At 44.6% G+C, this 19,128-nt stretch overlaps 1 protein-coding gene across 4 annotated transcripts in view; it reads left to right on the top strand.

The window, feature by feature from the left end:
• GRK4 (G protein-coupled receptor kinase 4) overlaps positions 1-19,128 on the top strand; it is a 402,980-nt gene that overhangs the window by 339,563 nt on the left and 44,289 nt on the right. For all 4 annotated transcript variants that reach the window (XM_063924349.1, XM_063924369.1, XM_063924340.1 and 1 more), the window contains 2 exons: positions 3,137-3,200; positions 3,286-3,426. In XM_063924349.1, the coding sequence (XP_063780419.1) occupies positions 3,137-3,200; positions 3,286-3,426 (205 nt within the window). The remainder of the gene's footprint in view (positions 1-3,136; positions 3,201-3,285; positions 3,427-19,128) is intronic.

Here is a 19,128-nt window from a genome sequence, read left to right as displayed (position 1 = left end):
TTAGAGTATCGGGTGTCTGTAATGATATAGTTAATGCTGTAATGGTATGGAAAACAGCACATCCAATAAATATATTTAGTGCCTACAAGATGCAGACGTCCAGTGTTTACAGTTAAATAACGTAATACACCAAAATCATAATTTACTTATATGTTTAGTGATGAATTCACACAAGGTCACATTGCATTTAGAATTTATTGCATAGGCATCACATTTACCATGTACTGTATATTGTGCTGAGTGAGAAGAAAAGAAATATCACTGTAAATATATATTGCAAACAAGAAACCCCATATTGCAGACAGCAATGTTAGTATCAATACTTATTTATTTATCACTATTATTATTTATTTATTAGCAGTTTCTTATATAGCGCAGCATATTCCGTTGCGCTTACAATTACTAGTTGTTTATATAGCACACACATATTCTGCAGCATTTACAGAGAATATTTGTCCGTTCACATCAGCCCGTGCCCCAGTGGCGCTTACACACTATATCCCCTATCACATGTACACATATTCACACTATTATTAGATACTTGCAAAACTTTCCAAAATATATTGTTACTAATGCTATATAGAAATATCTTGCAACAAGCGTTTACGCATAGACAAGTCAACCTGTGGAACTAGAAACGCCCTTTGGGCAGAGTATAACAGAGTTGTGCGGCACATCCTATTGTAAACTCCCTGATTATTATTAATTATTATTATCCTTTATTTATATGGCGCCACAAGGGATCCGCAGCGCCCATTACATAGTACATAATCAAATGATGGGTTAGACAGTGAGCGTAGAAGAGAGGGTTAGGATGAGATTAGGCTGGGTTTGAAGTGAGTCTTGAGAACCCATTTGAAGTTTTTTGGAGAATCTGATGGGGAGAGGTAGAGAATTCCAGAGATAGGGAGCAGCATATGCAAAATCTTGTAGGTAAGAGTGTGAGGAAGTAATTAGTTGGCAGGAGAGACAGCGTGCATTAGCAGAGTGAAGAGGACGGGTGGGAATGTAAAGAGATAAGGTCAGAGATATAAGAGGGAGAAGAGTGGGTGAGGACTTTGTAGGTGAGTGTGTAAAGCTTGAATTGGATTCTGAATGGGAAGGGTATCCAGTGGAGGTCCTGCAAGAGAGGGGAGGTGGATGTAGTACGTTTGGTGAGGAAGATGAGACGGGCAGCAGCATTGAGGATAGATTGGAGTAGAGAGAGGCATTTTTCAGGGAGGCCAGATAGGAGGAGATTATAGTAGTCCAATCTGGAGATGATCAGTGAGTGGAAGAGGGTCTTAGTAACGTCCTGGGTGAGAAAGGATCTGATCCTGGAGATGTTTTTGAGATTGAAACGGCACATTTGTGAGAGGTACTGAATGTGTGGTTTGAAGGAGAGGGAGGAATCGAGGATTACTCCAAGACATCGCACTTGGGGGCTAGAGGAGATAGTAGTGGCATCAATGGATAATTAAATTGTGGGAGGTGAGGTTATGCGGGAGGGAGGGAAGATGATCAGCTCAGTCTTAGACATGTTAAGTTTAAGAAAGTGCTGGGACATCCTGGAAGAGATAGCAGAGAGAGAGAGTTGGAGATACGAGTGATGAGAGCAGGGGAGAGAGAGGTCAGGGGAGGAAAGGTAGATTTGAGTGTCATCAGTGTAGATATTGTAAGTCAAAAGAGCTACTGAGCTCACCTAATGAGAATGTGTAGAGAGAGAGAAAAGGAGAGGCCCAAGAACAGAACCTTGGGGGACACCTACTGGTAGAGGAAGTGGAGCGGAGGTGGAGTCAGTATCATGCAGACCAAGGGAGTAAAGGATTTGCAGGAGGAGAGGGTGGTCCACAGTGTCAAAAGCAGCAGAGAGGTCAAGGAGAGTAAGCAGAGAGTAGTGGCCCTTGGATTTAGCAGCAAGGAGGTCATTACAGACGTTAGTGAGGGCAGTTTCAGTGGAGTGCAGAGGATGGAAACCAGACTGGAAAGGGTCAAGCAGTGAGTGGGAGGAAAGAAAGACAGTGATGCGGTTGTAGACAATACGCTCAAGGAGTTTGGAGACAAAAGGGAGGAGAGAGAGAGGTCGGTAGTTGGAGAGAGAGGTAGGATCAAGAGTAAGGTTTTTAAGAATAGGGGAGACAAGTGCATGCTTGAAGGCAGAGGGGACAGTGCCTGATGAGAGTGAGAGATTGAATAGATGGGCAAGATGGGAACTGGCAGAAGAAGAGAGGAAGCGGAGAAGGCGGGAGGGAATAGGGTCAAGTGGGGAGGTGGCTGGGGGGATGACCGCATGAGGACTATGTCTTCCTCTCCAGATACAGGGAAGAAAGATGTTAGAGTTGGTAGGAGGGATTCTAGTTTTCAAAAGTAGGCAAGAATGAACCACATTTTACAGTTTGTTTGTTTGTTTTTATTGTGTTTATTACATAGGGGGAGATGTGTCAAATTTTCAGAAAGAGAAGTTGTGATGAGCATTTTCTCTACTTTATCTCTCTCAAAGGGGTCGATTCTATTCGGCAACTAATGAATAGCGCAGGGAATTAGCTCCCGACGCTATTCAATTCAGCAACTAGTTACGTCGGCGATGGCCCGTTCTCGCCGACAAAACAGGTTGAATTGTCGGGAGAATGGGCATTCTCCGACTTCACTCCCCGGCGCGAGGCTGATTCCCGACAGAATCAGCCTCGCGCCGGCCGCGAGGCAGCACTTTTGTCTGGTTTCTCTTCTCATCCCCCGGGGATGACAATTGCAGGTAATTAGTTGCTGAATTGAATAGCGTCGGGAGCTAATTCCCGGCGCTATTCATTAGTTGCCGAATAGAATCGACCCCAAAGACTTGATAAATTCTCCCCATAATTTTTCTGCTCTCAGCTGCTGACTGTTTTGTATGTACAGGTTTTTGGCTTCTCTTTTACTATTGGTTATATACCCCCTAGTGGTGAGTGTAGCTAACATTACCTGTAGGTGAATATTCTCCTCTTGGAAAAGGGAATCAAATCATCTTTGGGTCTGAAATTACTGGGGGTGGGAGGGACATATGTTACAGCTCCACCCAAAGAAGAATGTATTACTAGTTACGCTCTCCGCTCATGGGTCTATCATGTTTCATTTATAAAAAATCTTTAAAAAAAAAATATTTTTACCTCCTGTTTTTCAGGCAGCCAGTCACTAAGAACACGTTCCGACATTACCGGGTGTTGGGGAAAGGTGGATTTGGTGAGGTGAGGCAATCTAGTGACCTCTGGTCAGTGCCTGTTGCGCTGTCGCATCAGTGTTTCCCTGACTTTCCCTCTATTATTTTGCTAGGTGTGCGCCTGCCAAGTACGAGCCACCGGGAAAATGTACGCCTGCAAAAAGCTGGAAAAGAAGAGGATAAAAAAGAGGAAAGGAGAATCAATGGCATTAAATGAAAAACAGATTTTAGAAAAAGTAAATAGTCGATTTGTAGTAAGTATCAAGTCCTTGTTTGGTTTGGTAACCAGTGTGGGTCCTGGGTTTGTTCGGACGGCCACACAAGCTGAGATACACAGTATGGACAGCGCAACTCTCACCTTACACATCCTGTTGTTTTTATGTGCATGCTTCAGACATTTAACACCGATCCCCAATGAAGCTGAATTGGTATTTATTTTACACAGACTGGGAGCAGTGTGGGTTGAAACCAAAGACCAGGAGTAAGAGGGCAGAATATGCGTCTGCAGATAGGGTAAAACAGTTTTTCTGAACGATTTCTCCCATAATGCTCAGCTGCCCGGTAGTTTAGCCTCAGCGTATTTGTCAGGACCACCAAGAAAATGCAACAAGCCAATAGAAAAGGTGTACTGGGGATATCCCTAAGCACTGGTACCAACACTGGAATTTAGGGAAGGTAGGAGGGTGAGAGGTTAGGGTTAAGCTGCAGGGAGGGAGGGTTAGGGTTATGCACCCCCGGGGCGGGTTAGGGTTATGCACCCCCCGGGGCGGGTTAGGTTGCGGGAAGGGAGGGTTCGGTTTAGGCTGCGGGGAGGGAAGGTTTGGGTTAGGCACCACTGGGGGGCGGGGGTACATTTAGGCTGCAGGAAAGGGGGGTTAGGGGTCAGGGTTAGCGTAGTTACTTAGTGTATGCCATTATTTTAAACATTGAGATGTTGCTGATGGTATATTGACAGCTGACATCCCAGCCATCAGGATCCCGATACCAGCCCAGTTTTACAGCATTAGAATTGCCTTGTCTTTTGATAACTGTCGCTTTAATTTCCACTATTACAGTGTTATGAACTTTTGGCATTTAGCCAGAATTTAAAATAAGGGTCATTTCCTCACAAATTTACATACTCCATATTGTTTTGCCTTGTTTGAGTGATATGTTTAATTTAATAATTTTTGCTGATTTTCGCAATAAGAAAATGATGGCCTAGGAGTGCCCTGAAAGAATATGCTGATACCCTATGGTACCGCGATTGAGGAACGTTTGGGAACCACTGCTGTAGATAGTGGTGTGAGAGACGGGGTTGAGTGTTGCTCTGCCAGCAGTGGGCTGATAAACTGCCCTACTCCGATTCTCTTCTATAAGAACTCCAGATAGATAATATATATAGTGGCCAGCGAGAGGGTCAACAGATCGATAACTCTCTGTCCAGGAAGTGCAATGTGTGTGCAATGTGTTCACATCTCACTGCTTCCATATGTCCAGTCCTACCACCCCTCCCCCCAATATCTAAACACTCATCCCCTGGACACTGCCAGCAAACATTCCACGTCCCAGGAAGCAATCAATAGGCTGAGTGCTACACGTTTGTCCAAACTAAGTTAAATATTGATCAAACTTCCTTTGGTTATGATGAAATCCTATTTCAAAAACTGCTGTCCTTGAATAATTGATGTTAATAGATAATGCTAGCCATTAGGTTACTGTAATGTATATTTTTATTCAAATTCCTGTATGTCACTGACTACTCAAGGCGATGAGCTCACAGAGATTGATGTGGCCAATATACAGTGCGCTTAGAAAGTATAAGGCCGTAAAGCAGAGTCCATGCGCTGCGTGATGCTGGGATGGAACATGCTGTGACTACTGCATGTTCTAATGAGTAAAATGGCTAAGCCAACCAGTGTGGGACTAGAAGTACCAGCATGCTCTATTAACCACTGTTCCAGGGTAGTCTATGACTAATATACTGATTTATATAGGAAGCGGTATGATAGTGTAGGTACTGTAGGGGGTGTAGGATGTAAAGTGCACTTACATTTGCACATGTAATGTATGTGGCATGCTGATTGGTCAATGCGGTGAGAGAGAGGGCATTCAGCCCGCTTGGCAACTAAAATGTTTCTGATACATAACTTCGAGGACATGTGAGCTGAAGGAGACGCCATTATAACGGGGAGGGGGGGTCATTTGGTTGGAAGAGAAGACCGTAGATTGAACTTTTCATATAGCTTCTGCCTCCTTTTCCTGCCGGTCCCTCCACCTGCTCCCTATCCCAAACAGAATTCAGGTTAAACTTTTCACCTACAGGGGGGGGGGTGGCTTGGACACACACTGGAGCAGACATGTCTGCATAGAGCTCCTCAGCTGGTCATCTATTATAGGAGCTCTCTCCCTACCTCCCGGCTGCTCCCTGCACCCGCCACCGTGCATCAGACGCCGCGGTCGGGCATCTATCCGATAAGCTATTTGCGGGTAGGGCCTTCCCGCACCTCTGGAGCTGCGGCCTCAATTAGGTGGCTGAAGCCGGGCCGCAAGCTCCGTCACTCGCGGCACCCGTCACGGAGAGGCTCCCCCTCTCTTACAGACCACCTGCTATTGGCGCTGAACCTCCTTGCTGGGGGCCACATAGGAATACCCTTGAGGACTGGGTGGCAGTAACGCTGCTGCAGCCCCAGTCTCACTGCTTCAGCTGAGGTAGCCATTTTATGTGATATCTTGCCTGCATCAGCACACTGCTTTGTGCCCAACAGTACAGGACCTGCACTTGTATTCTTATACACTGCTTTACATGTACCCTATACGGACAAGTGAACGGGGAACTTTACGTTTTGTATGACTCTCCCTCCAGTTATACTCTAGTGCAGGCCTGGCCAACCTGTGGCTCTCCAGCTGTTGTAAAACTACAAGTCCCATCATGCTTTGCTACAGTTTTGCTATTAGGGAAGGCTAAAACTGTGGCAGGGCATGCTGGGTTGTGTAGTTTCACAACATCTGGAGAGCCACAGGTTGGCCAGGCCTGCTCTAGTGTATCAGGCTGCCTATGCTCCATTGTGCTCCTGTTGAACAACTGTGCCACATGTTTTACCATCACCTGTCCCCGGCCTGTGGATAAAGTCTGTTACATCACCGCTATAATTGTATGATAACCCACTGGGGCCATCTACTCTGTTGTTAATACCTGGCGGGTCTCTGCTGGTCAGGCCCCGCCTTGTACTGCAGCACCTGGATGGAATAACTCTAATTCGGCTTCCGTATATTGCTTTCATCTTTATACCATTCACGTGGCATATCTTCCAGTGACTTTTCCAAACAAATTTTTGTTTTTTATTTTTACCACTAAGCGGCACTATCACCTGTTTCCTTTTTGAGCAGTTTTTCCTACTATATGATGTGATTTTTTTCTTCTCATGCCGTAGTGGTTGCAGTCACCCACGCTTTATCTTAACTGGACTCACCTTTTGATTTATATGAGGAATCATATTTGTCTCTGCAATGGATAAATTTGTGGCCCAGACTACTCCTAAAATTCAACGGACCAGGAGTGGAGGTAAGAAAGGTGGTGTCCTCAGATGTTGGCGATGATCACGAACATACCTCCTCTATAAGGCCTACACCATCTTCGTTGTCCTATGATGAAATTGTCCGGGCTATTAGGGAAACTCTTGAGCCCTTCCTACAAAAGCAAGCGGACAAATTTAAGGGAGCTGTTGCTGATCTTAACTCGCGTCTGTCCTCGGTCTCGCGCCAAGTCTCTGAAAATGAAAATAAAATTGGCTTGAATTTTCACGAAATCTCCAACTTAAAGCAACAAGTGGCCAGCCTCTCATCTACTCAAGCCGCCTTATTAACTAAAGCCAATGACTTTGAAAACAGGTCCAGGCGGAATAACTTGCGCATCATCTGTCTCAAAGAATCTGTTAGGGGCCCAGATCGTACTAAATTCCTTGTATACAATCTCCTGGAATTATTGGGTATAACCTCGGAATTGTCTGCTTTAGAGATTGAGCGAGCCCATCGCTTGGGGCCTTATTGTTACTCTCACAACTCTAGACCTAGGGCTGTTATATTCAAATGTCTGAACTTCCGTCATAAAGAACCTATCTGTGAAGAAAAAGGGTCCTTTACACTGGGATGGTCAACGCCTTCATATCTTCCAAGACTATTCAGCGGAAGTTTCCAGAGCCGGCAGGGATTTGTCTCCTATCTGTACACAGCTGGTGAAGAGGGGCGTTAATTTTGCGTTCCTCTATCCGGCGAGGCTACGCATCTTCACTCAGCAGGGGGTCAAGGACTTCACAAATGTGTCAGACGCTCAGTCATTTCTACAGGATTCCGAACAGGACATGAACTCTTTTGAATCGGTCTGTCCGACCCCACTGTCCATGTTCTGGATCTCTCTGATACTACTCTCAGGTCGTATTGCAATGCTTGCATGATAACTCAGACTGTTGATATTTCCATTTTATTTGTTATAGATGGTGTTTTGTTATTTTACTTCTTGATTATTACTTCGACTACAAGGCCTCAGGTTCGTTTGATTTTCGCTGATACTGGGGGTTGATTTATCGAGGTATTATGATAGCTGAGGTTTGTTCTCTCTGATTTATGTATTGCCTTCAGTCCAGTTGACTACAATTTTCTGTTAATTTCTATATTTGGCGGTGACTGCCATTTCTGCTTATTTGTAATTTAATGTCACTCACATATTTTTTTTGGATTTTATATTTTATGTATTCTACTGCTATTGAATTTACTTCAGTGTTTTATTATTTTTATCGCAATGTTTATTATGTATTTTAAATTGCCTGACTCCACATGCGCATCTGGATCTATAACCTCCTTTCTTGATGTTACTAAGATCAAGACAGCAAATGTCTGTAGCTTATTGCTCTCTGTAACTTATGGCCTCGCATCTTAGATTTTGTACTTGGAACGTTAGGGGTATACACTCCCCGATTAAAAGTCGGCGAATCTTGACATACTGTATTTAAACAAAATAAAAGCAGACATCACTTATCTTCAGGAAACCCACTTATCTCCTCCCAAACATGATAAATTAAATATGTTGCACCAGCGAGTACCGGCCTCCTGCTCCTATTCCTCTAAAGCCAGGGGCGTAGCTATATTAATTCACAAAGGTATTTCGTACACTGTTCATTCATTGGTTACTGATTAACATGGCCACTATATTATTGCAGATGTCACCTTAGATGGGACGAGGTATACCTTATGTAACGTTTATGATCCTAGCCACTACGATAAAATGGTCCTTTTAAGCTTGATTACTAAATTGTTCCCTTTTATCGACACTCAACTAGTGCTCAACTAGGGGGGATTTTAACTTGGTAGCCTCTAACACTCTAGACAGAAAATCCCTTTCTTGTACTACCCCTAAGCAACCTAAAATTGGGCTGAATTATCTGGCAGTTCAGCTGAACTTAATGGATGTTTGGAGGGTGCGGCATCCGGTTGATTTAGATTATTCTTATTGCTCCGCTACTCACGGGGCCGGCCCTACCATTAGGCAACTTTAGGCAACTGCCTAGGGGCGCCGACCACTGGAGGGCACCACTGAATTCACCCAGCAAAAAACTGAAGGCTGTCTCTGTATGCGGGTCAGTAATGAACTTACAGATGGGGATGGAACACAATAAGGAGCATACAAATATATGTTAGTCTGTGTGTATATATGTATGTATACACATTCAATTAAAGGGATGTAGTTGCATCCCAGTGTTCAGAATGCTGACACCGGATTCCCAGCAGCTGGCATCCCGAATGTTATTATGCCGGGGAGGGTTAGGTTAGGCTGCAGGGACGATGGGTTGGGGTAAGGTTCATAAATATAATTCAAAATGTCAGTATTATATCGGTCGGGATGCCGCTGGCGGTATTCTGACTGGTGGCATCCCGTACCCAATCCCAATTAAATATTCCCACCAAACCCAATATATGGTATTATACAGTATATAAAGAATAGATGGCACTCGTGGACTTTTAAAGTGAAAGTATATTGTGACAAAGTCAAAAAATGTTGCAGGGGTTTGCAGGTTATTGGGCCTAGGCTGAAGTTTTGCCTAGGGTGCAGAGAGACCTTGCACCAGACCTGGCTACTCCTGATGCATCAACTAGATTATACTTTTTTATTTATGTAATTATCTAATTCATTATCTCCCATGGTTTTAGACGGTTCCGGTATGAATGGTCGACCATGTTATGGTCGACAGTCATTAGGTCGACCACTATTGGTCGACATTGACATGGTCGACATGGACACATGGTCGACACATGAAAGGTCGACATATGAAAAGGTCGACATGAGTTTTTTAACTTTTTTGGTGCCGTTAAAAAAATTGTGTCGACCTTTCATGTGTCGACCTTTCATGTGTCGACCTTTCATGTGTCGACCTTTCATGTGTCGACCAGGTGTCCATGTCGACCATGTCAATGTCGACCAATAGTGGTCGACCTAATGACTGTCGACCATAACATGGTCGACCATGTGAACGGATACCGTTTTAGACATGAGTATTGAGCCCATTTCTATTTCGGATCATGCCCCGGTATGGATTGATATCCAAGGAAAATTCATCCTTGGTCCTTGTTCTCAGTGGCGTTTCTCGGCCAAATTAGCGTCGTCTATCAAATTTTAGTCTCACAAGGATAATCCATGCCTTTTCTGGCAAACTGCTAAGGCTGTAATTAGAGGTATCATTATCTCTTTTATGAAGAAATTTAGATTGGAGCAGGATGCACTGTATAGATCGACTCAAATCTGGCTGACTTTGCAAGCTCTAAAAACCACTCCCTCTCCTGCTAATAAGGCTGCTTATCTCGAAAGTAAACTACTTTTGATCAAGTTCTTACGCAATTAGACGGGTCTTATCTCAGGTTAGGACCAAGCTCACTTTTTCCGTTATGGTAACAAATCTAGTCAACTCCTTTCTAATATGTTGCGGGGGGGACAGGAGTCACTCAAATATAGCGGATCTTAAAGATCACAGGTCTTTTGTTCGTTTTAAGGGTAATGAAATAGCGGACATTTTCTATCATTATTACCAAGATTTTTATTCCCAGGAACCGATCTCGGTTCAACAGAAACATTCTTATTGGGAGGGAATCTCCTTACCTCAGATATCCTCACTGCAGGCTGCTACTGTAGTTTGGTTGGGAAATTCACTGTGACTGAAGTTAGCCAGATTATCAAATCTCTTAAACTGCTGAAAGCCCCAGGTCCCGATATTTATAGTGGGGAGTTCTATAAGTTTCTCCAACCCTATATTGAGGAATCTCTTACGATCCTCTTTAACTCCATTTTAGATGGCCATCCATCCCCACTGCACCTTAACTCAACCATAGTCAAGGTTTTACTAAAGCCCAGTAGGGACCCTTTATCGCCATCGTCCTATAGGCCTATTTCCTTACTTAATATCGACTATAAGATATTTACTAAATTACTTGCAGAGAGACTTAGTTATTCTCCCGTCTATTGTCCACCCCGACCAAACGGGATTTATCGGGGGCCTGGAGTTCGGTTACTAACATCAGAAAAGTTATTTCGGTTATTCAATCCACTGCTGACTCTAGTTCAGATGATCCCAGGTTCCTTTTATCTTTGAGAAAGCCTTTGATTTGGTGACCTGGGATCATCTATTCGAGACGCTACACCACTTTGGCCTTCCCTTCCATTTTATTAATCTTTTATCCTCTTGTATACCACTCTCTACTCATTCTGACTAATAGATATTTGTCCCCAACCTTTAATATTCAAAGGGGTACAAGACAGGGATGTCTTCTTTCCCCGCTCCTCTTTGCGGCTGCGCTTGAACCTCTGGCAATAGTCCGAAGACGAGATTCTTTGTTCACAGGGATACATATCAGAGATTGTGAATGCAAGATATCTCTTTTCGTGGATAATATGCTATTTATATCGGACCCCCTTCGTTCTATCCCTGAAATTCTAAGTTATTCAATCTTTTGGGTCTTTCGCAGGGTATCGTATTAATCTAGAAAAATCTGAATTGCTCCGTATTAATTCTTCTTTTCTTTTGTCTCATTCTGTTATATCTTCTTTATTTAAGGTCACACCCGTCAAAATCAAATATTTGGGCATACATGTTACCTCTGCACTTACTCAATTATACGGCACCAACTTCACACCACTCATTGCTAAATTGAAAACACAGCTTCTCTGTTGGAAAGGTCTTAAACTATCTCCTACTTGGTCAAGTTGTAGTAATTAAAAAATATAATATACCCCAAGCTAGCGTATCTCCTGCAAATGTTACCAATGTCACTGTCCAAGGCAGATGTGTTCCATTGCACCCAAATTTTCTCACAATTTATTTGGCACTATGGTAAACTTAGAACGAATCGAGCTCGTACTTTCCTTCCAACAATTAAAGGTGGCCTAGGCATCCCTCACATAGCAGTCTTTCCAAAATCAGCCCTGTTCATATATGCAGCAAACTGGTTATTTCATACTGACCATTACACTAACCCCGCACTAGAAGAAGCCCTGTTCCACCCATTCTCCCCAATGGCCTTATTGCATGCCCCGAACTCCCATCTTCCACCCCACATTCCTTCTAACATCCTTTTTTGGGTTAATATTCATTCCCATTTTAGCCGTAATCCTTACTCTTCCCCTTATATATCATTATGGGGTAATCCATCTTTGCTCCATCACTATATAACTCCAAGTACAAAATTTGGTATCAGAAAGGTATTTTATCTATCAAAAATGTTTTTGATTCTGTTGGCGATCTTTTATCTTTCCAGGATTTGTCTGATAAGTATAACCTTTCCCGACAACATTCCTATATGTTTCTACAGGTACGTTATTACGTCCAGTCTTTTAGATGCCCTCTCTCACCTAAGCAGCCTCCAGATGCTTTGAATGCTCTTCCATGTGTCAGTCATTGGAATTTAGGATCCGGTATTTATACCCTCATTTAATTGAGTCAACCCCTCATACCTGGTCCTCTGTATCATGAGCTTGGAGTTTAGAACTCCCAGACTTACCTGATTTCCAATCATTTATAAACTCCTTAGTCAAGATTTTGCCATGCCTCAAATCGGCTCGTTTACAGGCAGTCCATTTGAGAATATTGACTCATACTTGTCACGATCCGGGTATCTGGACGCCATTTCTTACCTATCAGATGCCTCTTAAGGCTGGCTCAGCGCTCCAGGACCGGATCCCATCTGTCATCCTGATGTGCACATTCCCGCATCCTCGCCTGTCTCTCTGGACGCAGTCACAGTAACGCCTTATACATCTGGCATGGCGTCTCCCGCGGCCTCCGCCGCCGTCCCTGAGCTTCTACATTCAGAGTGGCGATTACGTCAGCCGCGGCCTCCGCTGTGTCCGCGTGGTTGGATGTGCATCTGTCAGCCTGGCGTCTCCTGTCTCCGGTGGCCGGCGCCGCCATTACTGTTTTCCAGACCACATGGATTACAATCCAAACTTCCCTCCAAGTGTCTGCATGGGCGCAGCCATCTTGGATTCTGTCAGCTGATCTTTCCCACCAATCCGTTGTCAGTATTATTAATTTGCATAATTGCCTAGCCAATGCCTTCCTTGCTGCAGGTATAAATAGGTTGTGCCTGAGCAAGGAAGGCGTCAGTGCTTTGGTTGTCAAACCTAGTTCCAGTTTGTCTCTCTTCTGTGAATGTCTTCCAGGTTCCAGCTCCTGTTTCCAGACTTCTGCTATAGAGACCCGCACCAGCATTCCATCTGCGGTGTAGCCTGACTCTCCGATCCATACTGGACTCACCTGTTTCCAGCTACAACATCACCTGCTTCCAGCTCAGCTTCCAGCAGTGTACAGCTTCTCTTAAAGGGCCGGTGTCCTTTCTGCAGTTTACCACTCTCCACCGGTATTATTATTTCTCCGCTCTCAAATTCTACATTTCATCTACATTGCATCGCTCTCAAGCTTTATTTATTATTTAACTGGTTCCAGCCAGTATCCACTCCGTGCCAACACCTGTCTGGTTCCAACCAGTACCCACAGCAGCATTTTATCTACAGCAGTCCAGCTTTCCCTGGAACACCAGCTGGTACGACCCTGGGCTTTCCTCATTGCTACAGTTGAGCCTGGTAAGGACTTTCCAACTTGCAGATAATAAGAACTGTCTCATACCACCAGAGCTCTGTGGCCCCTGCCACCCTGTAGTACCCAGGAACTGTATTATTATTTCTCTGCTGATTTTTATGTTACTTTTTACTGCTACTGTGATGCATGGAGTTTGTCATAAATAAATATCATTGACTTTTACTCAAGTTGTCGTGGTCACGCCTTCGGGCGGTTTCTCTTCATGTTACTTACATGTCCAGGGGTCTGATACAACCTCCCAGGTTCCGGTACATCTCAGCCCCTACAACTGAGGCTGCCTTCCGTCAGCTCAGGCCCTCAGTTGTGACAATACTTACATGTCCCCTGCTCAAAGGAAACAGTTTGTGCCTTCTGATGAGGGTAATTGCATTAAGTGTGGTCAGAGGGATGCATCCCTTACTCATAATCTCTGGCAGTGCGGCAAGATCAGTAAATTTTGGTGCAAGATTCTGAATTATATGACGTATACACTCCACCTTGACGGATCTAAAACTGCTGCAGCTTTCCTTTTTGCAGATTTTACAACATGGGGATTAAATATGTAAATCACTCCTTGGAAATCGGCTCTAGCAGTTATGATTACAGTTGCCAAACATCTCATACTCAAACATTGGATCTCACGTTCAACCCCCTCTCTGTCAGAATGGAAAGCGGTGGTTTTGGATATAGTTTACTATAAACGGTGCATGGCCACGTATGATAAACTGTAGACAAAGGGATCTTGTCTTTCTCGAAGAAATGGGAGGCTTGCATTAGCTGCCTACCTGTCCACACGCAAACTAATATATGGATGGTGCTTGAACATACAGAGTGTTTTTTACTACGTCAGATTTCTTGATATACATTTCTTTCATTCTATTTACAGGTTTGGGGTTGTAGAATTTTGTGTTACAATTAGTCAAACAGATGCGGCATGTGGTCATAATCTTTTTTAATTTTATATTTTTACATTTGATTGTCAGTAGTAGTACATTTATATTGCAGTAATTGCATCAATATGTGCCACCTGGTGGTACATCTCTGATTTCATTTTCATTGTTTCATTTATTTTTTCTTCTCTTCTCTTTTTCTTTTCTTTCCGTTTTGTATATTTTCTAACTTTTATTGTGTTCATCTTCTATAATATTTTGGTTTTTTTGTTAAACAGAAAAAATAAGAATTTACTTACCGATAATTCTATTTCTCGTAGTCCGTAGTGGATGCTGGGGACTCCGTAAGGACCATGGGGAATAGCGGCTCCGCAGGAGACTGGGCACAAAAGTAAAGCTTTAGAACTACCTGGTGTGCACTGGCTCCTCCCCCCATGACCCTCCTCCAAGCCTCAGTTAGGATACTGTGCCCGGACGAGCGTACACAATAAGGAAGGATTTTGAATCCCGGGTAAGACTCATACCAGCCACACCAATCACACCATATAACTTGTGATCTAAACCCAGTTAACAGCATGATAACAGAGGAGCCTCTAGAAAAGATGGCTCACTACAGCAATAACCCGATTTTTTTGGTAACAATAACTATGTACCAGTATTGCAGACAATCCGCACTTGGGATGGGCGCCCAGCATCCACTACGGACTACGAGAAATAGAATTATCGGTAAGTAAATTCTTATTTTCTCTGACGTCCTAGTGGATGCTGGGGACTCCGTAAGGACCATGGGGATTATACCAAAGCTCCCAAACGGGCGGGAGAGTGCGGATGACTCTGCAGCACCAAATGAGAGAACTCCAGGTCCTCCTCAGCCAGGGTATCAAATTTGTAGAATTTTACAAACGTATTTGCTCCTGACCAAGTAGCTGCTCGGCAAAGTTGTAAAGCCGAGACCCCTCGGGCAGCCGCCCAAGATGAGCCCACCTTCCTTGTGGAATGGGCTTTTACAGATTTTGGCTGTGGCAGGCCTGCCACAGAATGTGCAAGCTGAATTGTACTACAAATCCAACGAGCAATAGTCTGCTTAGAAGCAGGAGCACCCAGCTTGTTGGGTGCATACAGAATAAACAACGAGTCAGATTTTCTGACTCCAGCCGTCCTGGAAACCTATATTTCCAGGGCCCTGACAACGTCTAGCAACTTGGAGTCCTCCAAGTCCCTAGTAGCCGCAGGCACCACAATAGGTTGATTCAGGTGAAACGCTGAAAACCACCTTAGGGAGAAACTGAGGACAAGTCCTCAATTCCGCCCTGTCCGAATGGAAAATCAGATGAGGGCTTTTACAGGACAAAGCCGCCAATTCTGACACGCACCTGGCCCAGGCCAGGGCCAACAGCATGACCACTTTCCATGTGAGATATTTTAACTCCACATATTTAAAACTAAACTTTTCACTAAGCAGCTCAGGAGAGCCACCTAGTGTGCACCCTTCTCGTTCGGGCACAAAAATCTAACTGAGGCTTGGAGGAGGGTCATGGGGGGAGGAGCCAGTGCACACCAGGTAGTTCTAAAGCTTTACTTTTGAGCCCAGTCTCCTGCGGAGCCGCTATTCCCCATGGTCCTTACGGAGTCCCCAGCATCCACTAGGACGTCAGAGAAATGAAAATAGACGGCAATATATGTTTTGGAATTGATAGGGTGATTTCTGGATATTTGTTATGCAGTGTTTTGGTTTTGTCATCCTATTGTGATAATTGTACACCTTTTTATTGCTGTTCAATTAAAAAAAACAACAATAAACTTTTATTGCTAAACAAGTGGGAGTGCACCAGAGGTTGTTAATGGGAAAAGCAAGGTCTGGATTCCCAATCATTCTGGGTAATAGATCCCATACAGCAGGCATGTCCAAAGTCTGGCCCGGGGGCCATTTGCGGCCTGTGCTCACATTTCCACCAGCCCGCAGCCTCTATGCAGCCCTCAGCTCTCGGGCACACTGCCTTTGCAGACCGCTGAACCCAGCCGCACTAGCACTCCCTGCCCGTTGCTGTCAGCTGCGCTACACGGTGACTGAAAGCTATCTTCCCCTCCTCTGTGTGCAGGCTATAGGCTGGTCTGATGATCTGGTGAGACAGGAGGGCTGGGTTTGCCTCTCCCGCCGAAACAAACCCAGCCCTTCTGTGTATATGAATCTATAAAAGGAGACACCAGGGAGGATCATCACGGTGGCCATCTTCACTGCAACTCTGCAGCAGTGTGTGGTGATCAGCGGTCTCAATAAGTTCAGTGCTTCACCCCCTCATAGGTGTTCTGGGCTAAAGCATTTTCACTTGTAAGTAGTTCTCCAATGTGTATCTGGCAGCACTGCGGGGGGCATATAATGTGTATCTGGCAGCACTGCGGGGGGCATATAATGTGTTTCTGGCAGCACTGCGGGGGGCATATATTGTGTATCTGGCAGCACTTGGGGGGCATTTGTGTATCTGGTCGGCCCCCACACATTTTCACCTCACCAAATTTGGCCCTTTTTGCAAAAATTTGGACACCCCTGACATACAGCATGTCCTCCAGTGGAACATTTACTGATGTGTATCTGGCAGCACTGCTGGGGGGCATATAATGTGTATCTGCAAGCACTGCTGGGGGCATATAATGTGTATCTGGCAGCACTGCTGGGGGCATATAATGTGTATCTGGCAGCACTGCTGGGGGCATATAATGTGTATCTGGCAGCACTGCTGGGGGCATATAATGTGTATCTGGCAGCACTGCTGGGGGCATATAATGTGTATCTGGCAGCACTGCTGGGGCCATATAATGTGTATTTGGCAGCATTGCTGGGGGCATATAATGTGTATCTGGCAGCACTGGGGGCATTTGTGTATCTGGCAGCACTGCTGGGGGCATATAATGTATCTGGCAGCACTTCTGGGGGCATTTGTGTATCTGGCAGCACTGCTGGGGTCATATGTGTATCTGGCAGCACTGCTGGGGGCATATAATGTGTATTTGACAGCATTGCTGGGGGCATATAATGTGTATCTGGCACTGGGGGTATTTGTGTATCTGGCAGCACTGCTGGGGTCATATAATGTGTATATGGCAGCACTGCTGGGGGCATATAATGTGTATTTGGCAGCATTGCTGGGGGCATATAATGTGTATCTGGCAGCACTGGGGGCATTTGTGTATCTGGCAGCACTGCTGGGGGCATATAATGTGTATCTGGCAGCACTGCTGGGGGCATATAATGTGTATCTGGCAGCACTGCTGGGGCATATAATGTGTATTTGGCAGCATTGCTGGGGGCATATAATGTGTATCTGGCACTGGGGGCATTTGTGTATCTGGCAGCACTTGGGGGGCATTTGTGTATCTGGTCGTCCCCCACACATTTTCACCTCACCAAATTTGGCCCTTTTTGCAAAAAGTTTGGACACCCCTGCCATACAGCATGTCCTCCAGTGGAACATTTACTGATGTGGCCTTTAATTTTCCACTACCGATTCACACCCCTCTGCCATTGGAGACTGACGCGCCTGCCTGGTTTATCGCCCATATATGGCTCCATCTCCTTATGTTCACTACATTTTAATTCTGTTACTACACAATATTAATGCGAGGCACAGGCTGATATTAGATGACAGAAATTCTGCTAATACTATCCAGCATTAGACCGGTCAACGCTGGGTCCCAGTTCTCTGTCAGACTGCACCTCAAACTATGTTCGAGACACATAAATTATGCACAAGGTCAGGTCCAGTCACTTCAGAGATAAGTGTAACCATGAAATGCTGGTCATTATCGATTTGTGCTTAAAGATTCATGAGAAATGCACCGTTCTGCCGACCCAGAAAACATTCTCTTATACATTTTTAAACATACATTCATTTACCCTGCATACAAGAATGAAAAACTTGGACAACATAGAATTTTGTATTTATTTTTTAAAATGCTGTATAATATGAAAGCATGGTGAGTGTGACCTCTAGTGGTGAAAGAGTAGAAAGCATCAAAAACTGAGTTGAGTATTGATTGGAGCTTTGGGGGTAATTCTGACCTGATCACTGGGCAGCGATTTTTGCAGCCATGCGATCGGATAGTCGCCGCCTACGAGGGAGTGTGTGCAAGTGTGCGATCGCATGTGTAGTAGAGATGCACAAACTGATTTTGTGCAGTTTCTGCACAGCCCAGGACTTACTCTTCCGCTGCGATCACATCAGCCTGTCCAGGACCATAATATACGTCGGGAACCTTCCCTGCAAATGTATAGACATGTCTGCATTTTTCCAAACACTCTCAGAAAATGGTCAGTTGACACCCACAAACGCCCTCTTCCTGTCAATCTCCTTGCGATCGTCTGTGTGAATGGATCCTTCGCACAAACCTTTCGCTGACCGGCTATCTTCTTTGCAGCCGTGCAACACGCCTGCGCATTGCGGTGCATGCGCAGTTTGGGTCTGAATGCCCGCTGTGCGAAAACGCACAGTAGCGATCAGGTCTGAATCGGCCCCTGTGTTAAATAACTGGGACAACCGTTGCATTTGTAGTAGAATTTAGTTAACCATTTGATAAAAATATAAAGACTGACAATTTTTATGTACTGAAACACTGCTCTGATATGATACTATAGTAAAATTATCAATGATGTTTCTCTTTCTTCTGACAAATAAAAATGTCACAAAATTATTACTAACAGTACATGGCTAATATGATGATGTTGTAAAACTAACACTTGTCCCTGAGTTATTGATTTGTGGTCTCTGTTCACAGTGAATTACACCTTCAAATACTCCACCTACTGTGTATGAAGCCATTTTATTGGGATGCGGTCAAGATCCCGCCGGATGGAATCCCGGCGGTCGAAATACCGACGGCGGAATCCCGACTGGCACAATCCCAACATATTCTCCCTCCGTAGGTGTCCACGACACCCATAGAGGGAGAATAAATGAGTGTGCCGAGCATAGCG

The sequence above is a fragment of the Pseudophryne corroboree genome, chromosome 1, assembly GCF_028390025.1.
Source record: "Pseudophryne corroboree isolate aPseCor3 chromosome 1, aPseCor3.hap2, whole genome shotgun sequence".
In the NCBI taxonomy this organism is placed as follows: Eukaryota; Metazoa; Chordata; class Amphibia; order Anura; family Myobatrachidae; genus Pseudophryne; species Pseudophryne corroboree.
This window is presented reverse-complemented; position numbering and strand designations above follow the sequence as displayed.